This window comes from Hyaena hyaena, unplaced genomic scaffold (assembly GCF_003009895.1).
Source record: "Hyaena hyaena isolate Hyena2069 unplaced genomic scaffold, ASM300989v1 scaffold_184, whole genome shotgun sequence".
NCBI classification, from domain to species: domain Eukaryota; kingdom Metazoa; phylum Chordata; class Mammalia; order Carnivora; family Hyaenidae; genus Hyaena; species Hyaena hyaena.
This window is the reverse complement of record NW_024080817.1, coordinates 1244167-1250742: the sequence shown is the minus strand read 5'-3', so window position 1 is coordinate 1250742 and position 6576 is coordinate 1244167. Positions and strand designations below refer to the sequence as shown.

At 46.1% G+C, this 6576-nt stretch overlaps 1 protein-coding gene across 1 annotated transcript in view; it reads left to right on the top strand.

Annotated features, from left to right (window-relative positions):
• The first annotated feature begins 1103 nt into the window (after nt 1–1103).
• Nucleotides 1104–6576, top strand: part of LOC120237590 (UL16-binding protein 1-like) — a 63935-nt gene continuing 58462 nt past the window's right edge. The window contains exon 1 of the mRNA XM_039240974.1: nt 1104–1302. Coding sequence (XP_039096905.1) covers nt 1215–1302 — 88 coding nt within the window. The 5' untranslated portion in view covers nt 1104–1214. The remainder of the gene's footprint in view (nt 1303–6576) is intronic.

Sequence of the window (6576 nt, the reverse complement as noted above, 5' to 3'; positions counted from 1 at the left end):
AATCTTTTTCCCAGAAAGTTCCAACCTGAAAATATCTTTTGGATAAAGTATTCCAATAGTAAGAGAAACACATCCAGGGGATGTAACAGGAGAAATAAGGAGAATGAGTAACCAATTTTGCTAAAATTTTAATTTGTAAAAGATAGTTAAAATTTTGTTAAAAAAACAAATTTTTAATTGTTAATTCGTTAAACATTACTGTTAATCCTTAAGGAAAGGGTGTGAAGGGGGAAGGAAATTTATATCACAGAAAAGAAGAAGTATAGCAACAACTCAGAAATAAAACTCTGGGTAATATCAGGGAAATGGGATGGAAGAGGAACACACAAGAGATGTGAAAACATGCTAAATATTTTTTAAGGATGAACAAAAACAATGATAAATAAATAAATAAATGTAAATAAACATTAGTATGGATCAAAGTTTGAAGACAATGATTCTAAGAAAAATAGAATGTATAACTAGCAGAAGAAAACTCAGTACAGTAAAAAGAATAGCAGATATGGAGAGGGAATTTTTTAAAGCATAATAAAGAAAAATACGATGGCTGAGATAACTCATACTGTATTAGTAGCAATCACAATAAAGGTAAACTATTAACCTCTCCAATTAGAAAACTGAAAAATCTCAGGTTAGATCAAAAAAAGAATCCAGTGCCTACATTGTTTTCAAAAGGCATCCTTAAAATGAAAAGAAACAGAAAGATTCAAAATAAAAAACCTGATTTTATTGTACGCTAGGCTCATTGCAGAACCAACATTAAAAGTTGAAAGGCTTAAAACTTAATATACACTAAAAATAATGAAGACGGTAAACTTCATGTGGTTTGATCACATTTAACATTTTTTGAATGATTTTTTAATGCCATTTGTCTTCCTCAGGCCGTAGGTCCGATGTGGATTTATTAGCAAGAAGATCCTGCTCATTAAATAGAAGAACAGCACTAAGAATCTTCTGTAACTTGGAAGAATCATTGCAGAAGTTTTCCGGATGCGTGGGCGGGCAGAGATTCCGCGCCACCAGTTTACGGAGTGAGGGTGGCGTCACAGTGCTGAGGTCGGGCGGCGGGGGGCGGGGCAAAGCCGGGGTTCCCCTGCGCAGAGCCGGTGTTACCCGGGGCCGGGAGCACAGTCCTCTCCCTGCGCTCCCGCCGAGTTCCCCACGCTGCTCCGCCGCACTTTGGCTCTTGGACCCTCCGAGGGCTTCGGCTCGCGATGGCGCTCACTGCGGCCACCAACTTTGGAATCGGCTTCCTCGCGCTGTTTGTGCTGTCCGGCTGCACCTGGGCCGCGCGAGGCGAAAGTAAGTTCATGGGTGCGACGTGCGGCGGGCGAGAAGACAGGTGAGTCCCGGAGCTTTGGGACACTGGTCGCCAGGTAGCGCCGCCGCCCTCTCACGTCCCCGTCCCGGGCTCCTCTCCGGCCCAGCGGCGTCCGTGGGGCGGGTGTCGTCCTCCGGGACCGAGAAAGAGGTAACTTGGGCGACAATGTGCGGCCAGTCGCTAGGGGCGCGGAGGGCCGGGAGTGGAAGAGCCCGCGCAAGGAAATCTGCTGTCGCCCCGGCCGCCGCCTGCCGCTTGCGGAGCCTGAGCCCGAGCCCCTGCGGCCCAGGACTCCGGCAGGACAGAGGGCGATCCCGCAGCGCCCGGACCCCAGAAAATCCCCGGACTCTGCGCCGCTCACACAACTTATCTCTTGGGTTACCATCCCCATTGCTGTTGCCACCCAGCGCCCAGGGGCAGCTCGCTGTTCCAGGCACATGCAGCGCCCCCGACCTCTCTGCCAGCGCCGTCCCAGCACCTCCCAGCTCGGGGCGGGCAGCTCGGGAATCCGATGGCCAGAGACCTCCGGCCCCCCCCCCCCCTCCCGGCCCCTGGGCCACGCCTGCAGCCTCTTCCTGGTGGGACTGTCCCTGCTGCAAGTGGCAGTGTCTCGCTGGAACACCGTGGGGTCCCTTCCCGATATTCCAATGGGGACGTCCCAGAGGGCCCGGAGCACCTTTTCCTAACACAATACCTCTGCGTCCCCGCTTCTCCACGGTCCTGTGACCCAAGAAGCCGGTCCAGCCACACTCATTCATCCGGGTCCTGCTATGGCACTTCCCTGCCACACTGGCGCTGTTGAGTAGTTACCACGGAGGCGATGAAGTTATTGAATATGTGCACAGAATCTTTGCACCAGGCGGGCATTTACATGAAAATGGAATAGGGCTCACACCCCTACATCCTTAAAGAGGCTTTAAGGTTGATAGTCACATCTATCATTTCATCCAGGATAAGGCACTGTCTTAACATTCTATTTGGACAAAAGAACAGACCGTATACGAATATTGCACTTGAATTTCTCTACCACAGAGCCCCCAAGCCCAACAACTACAAAGATTTTTCATTCCCGTTACAAATCCAGGGAATGTGACATGATCTCTATGTGGGTGCCTGGATGAAATGGCACCCAAGTGAACAGTACTTGGAACACCAGTATTTGCATTACCTGCCCTGAACCCCCACCCCCACTGCCCTGCCCCACTTCAATAACAGGGGACCCTGATGACACCTCAGGTCCCTGAGGATGATGTCAACTCACACACTACGTCCTATTATGTGTGTCTGCGTGATTTCTACTTCTCAGTATACTTACCCCAGTAAATAGCCATGTGGCTCTTGGGGAAGGCCAGGAGGAATCATTCTACTTGTTATCCGCCTCAAGAGTCCCTCCTCACTGGACCCTGGCCTCTCCTTCGAGACCTGGGTCCCAGGTCAGAGAAGTGGTTCAGTTCTTGAACCTGGGCAAAGGATCCAGCCTTTCTGTGGGGTGGCTGCTGTCAGCCTGGGGTTTTGTGTTTCTTTGTTTTGATTAACACCTGTAATCTCTGGGTTGGCTTCCAACTACTTTGCCTCCACAATCACTGTGTTCTGTGAGCCACAGGGATGGACAGCTTTCTGTGGGTCAGGCCCCTGGCTGCATTCCAGCGTCTAGGATCATTTCGGTCGTTGTCGCCTCCCTGCTTCTGACAGTTGAGCGCGTGTGCCTCAAATCTATTCTATCAGGATTTCCCACCCCCCAATACTCCTGGGAGCCTGATTCTGCAACACCGTCGCGTACCGACAAGCTCTGCATTCAAAGATGGCCGACACTAGGCTTCTTTTTCTTAAATTTATTCATTTTGAAAGAGAGAGCGCACCCAAGCGTGCAAGTGGGGGAGGGACAGAGAGAGAGAGAAAGGGAGAGAGAAGGAATCCCAAGTAGGCTCGGCAACATCAGTGCAAAGCCCGATGCAGGGCTCAAACACACAAACCTCAAGATTGTGATCTGAGCCAAAGCTGGACACGTAACTGACTGATCCACCAAGGGTCCCTTGCATCACTGAGCTTCTTGACCATGTTGGCACCCTTCACATCATGCATTCCTTTATTTTCTTTAATTTTTTAAATTATTTTTTTCATGTTTTATTTATTTCTGAGAGAGAGAGAGTGTGAATAGGGGAGGGTCAGAGAGAGAGCGAGATACCAAATCTGAAGCAGGCTCCAGGCTCTGAGGTGTCAGTACAGAGCCCGATGCGGGGCTCGAACCCACAGACAGTGAGATCATGACCTGAGCCGAAGTCGGATGCTTAACCAATTGAGCCACCCAAGGTGCCCCCATTTAATTTTTTTTTAAATCCCAGTTAGTTAACATCTAGTGCAACAATGGTTTCAGGAGTAGAATTTAGTGATTCCTCATTTACATGTACCACCCAGTGCTTCTCCCAACAAGTGCCCTCCTTAATGCCCACTACCCATTTAGCCCATCCCCCCACCCATCACCCCTCCAGCACCCTCAGTTTCTTCTCTGTATTTAAGAGTCTCTTATGTTTGCCTCTGTCTCTGTTTTTACCTTATTTTTCCTTCCCTTCCCCTATGTTCATTGGTTTTGTTTCTTAAATTCCACATATGCATCATGCACATGATATTTATCTTGTCTAACTTATTTTCCTTAGCATAATATACTCTAGTTCCATCCACATGGCTGCACATGGCAAGATTTCATTCTTTTTGATCACTAAGTAATACTCCATTGTACATATATACCATGTTTTCTTTATCCATTCATCCGTTGATGGATGTCTCAGCTCTTCCCATAATTTGGCTATTGTTGACAGTGCTACTATAAACATTGTAGTGCATGTGCCCCTTTGAATCAGCATTTTTGTATCCTTTGGATAAATACCTAGTAGTGCAACTACTGGGTTATAGGGTAGTTTCTTTTATTAATTTTGTCAGGAAGCTCCATACTGTTTTCCAGTTTTCCAGAGTGGCTGCACCAGTTTGCACTCCCAGCAGCAGTGCAAAAGGTTCGCCTTTCTCTGTATCCTCACCAATATCTGTCATTTCGTGAGTTGTTCATTTTAGCCATTCCGACAGGCATGAGGTGGTATCTCATTGTGGTTTTGATTTCTATTTCCCTGATGATGAGTGTTGTTGAGCATGTTTTCATGTGTCTGTTAGGCGTCTGGATGGTTTCTTTGGAAAAATGTCTCTTCATGTCTGTCAGTCATTTCTCACTGGATTATTTGTTTCTTTGGGTGTCAGGTTTCATAAGTTCTTCATAGATTTTGGATAGTAACCTTTTATCAATATGTCATTTGCCAATATCTTCTCCCATTCCATCCATTGGCTTTTAGTTTTCGTCATTGTTTCCTTTTCTGCGAAGAAGGAAACAGAGCTCCTCTTGATGAGATCCCGATAGATTATTTTTGGTTTTGTTTTCCATGCCTATAGACCCATGTCAAGTAAGAAGTTGCTGTGGCCAAGGTCAAAGGAGTTGTTGCCTCTTTACTCCTCTAGGATTTTGATGGTTTCCTGCCTTACATTTAGGTCTTTTACCCATTTTGTGTTCATTTTTGTGTACGATGGAAGAACGCGGCCCAGGTTCATTCTTCTGCATGTGGCTGTCCAGGTTTCCCAACACATTTGCTGAAGAGACTTATTCCCACTGGATAGTCATCCCGCTTTGTCAAAGATTAGTTGGCCATGCGTTTGTGGGTGTCATTCTGGGTTTTCTGTTCTATTCCATTGATCTATGTGTCTGTTTTTGTGCCAGGACCATACCGTCTTGCTGATGACAGCTTTGTAATACAGCTTAAAGTCCAGAATTGTGATGCCTCCAGCTTTGGTTTTCCTTTGTCTCATTACTTTGTTTCTTCTGGGTCGTTTCTGGTTCCATGCCAACTTCAGTATTATTTATTCATGCTCTGTTAAGACTGCTGGTGTTATTTTGATAGGGATTGCATTGAATATGTACATTGATTTGGGTAGTAGTGCCATTTTCATTATATTTGTTCTTTCCAGTCCGTGAGATTGGAATGTTTTTCTATTTCTTTTTCTTCTTCAATTTCTGTAATAAACTTTCTATAGCTTGCAGCATATAAATCTTTGGCTTTTTGGTGAAATTTATTCCTAGGTCTTTTAGGCTTTCCACATAGCGTATCATGTGGTCTGTGAAGCATGAAAGTTTCACTTCTTCCTTGCTGATTTGAATGCATTTGATTAATTTTGTAGTCTGATTGCTGAGGCTAAGATTTCCAGCCCTATGTTGAACAACAGTGGTGAGAGTGGGTATCCCTGTGGTGTTCCTGACCTTGGGGGGAAAGCTCTCGGTCTTTCCCCATGGAAGATGATATTGTCGGTGGGTGTTTCATACATGGCCTTTATGACCTTGAGGTATGATCCTTCTATCCCTACTTTCTTGAGGGTTTTTATCAAGAAAGGATGCTGTTTCTTGTCAAATGTTTTCCTGCTCCTATTGAGAGGATCATTCGGTTCTTCTCCTTTCTCTTATTAATGTGATGTATCCCATTGATTGATTTGCGGATACTGAATCAGCCCTGCAGTCAAGGAATAAATCCGACCTGATCCAGGTGAATAATTCTTTTACTGGATTGTTGGATTTGGTTGGCTAGTGTCTTGTTGGAGAGTTTGTGCATCCGTGTTCATCAGGGAAATTGGTCTGTAGTTCTCCGGTTCAGTGGGACCATGCATTCTTGACGAGTTTCACTGAGCGTCCTCCAGACCTCTGCATGAGCATAGTTGACTGGCATATTTTTTGTTCTGTTTTGGCCTTTCTTACTAGATTTGTTGTGTCATATGCACTTCTTTGGGCCTTTTTAATCCCTTCTACCACTAAGTGTCTTGGAATTCCAGATGTTCTAGTCTGTGCCATGTGGACCTTCCTGTTTTCCAAGCCTCCAAGGCCCATCCTAATGGCAGATTATCAGCATCACCAGGTCTGTGCTAAATCCTGTGACCAGGAGTGTACATTCTCTCTTCTCTGACTTTGGATCTATACTCACCCCGCCCCCACCCTGACTCGGCTCCTCAGGAACAGGCCCCCTCCGTGTCTCTCGTCTTAGAGAACACTGGGATAGATCCTGACAATCAGCAGGCATGCAGACCTCTTCTTCCCATAGCCACCATAGTACATGCCTGGATTCACTGAAGACTGAGTGATGTTGGGTATTGGCCTGGTAGACACAGGGGACCTATCCATGGTGATATGGAATGTGGAATCTGGTCTTTGGTGTTATTCCAACAAGGGAAGA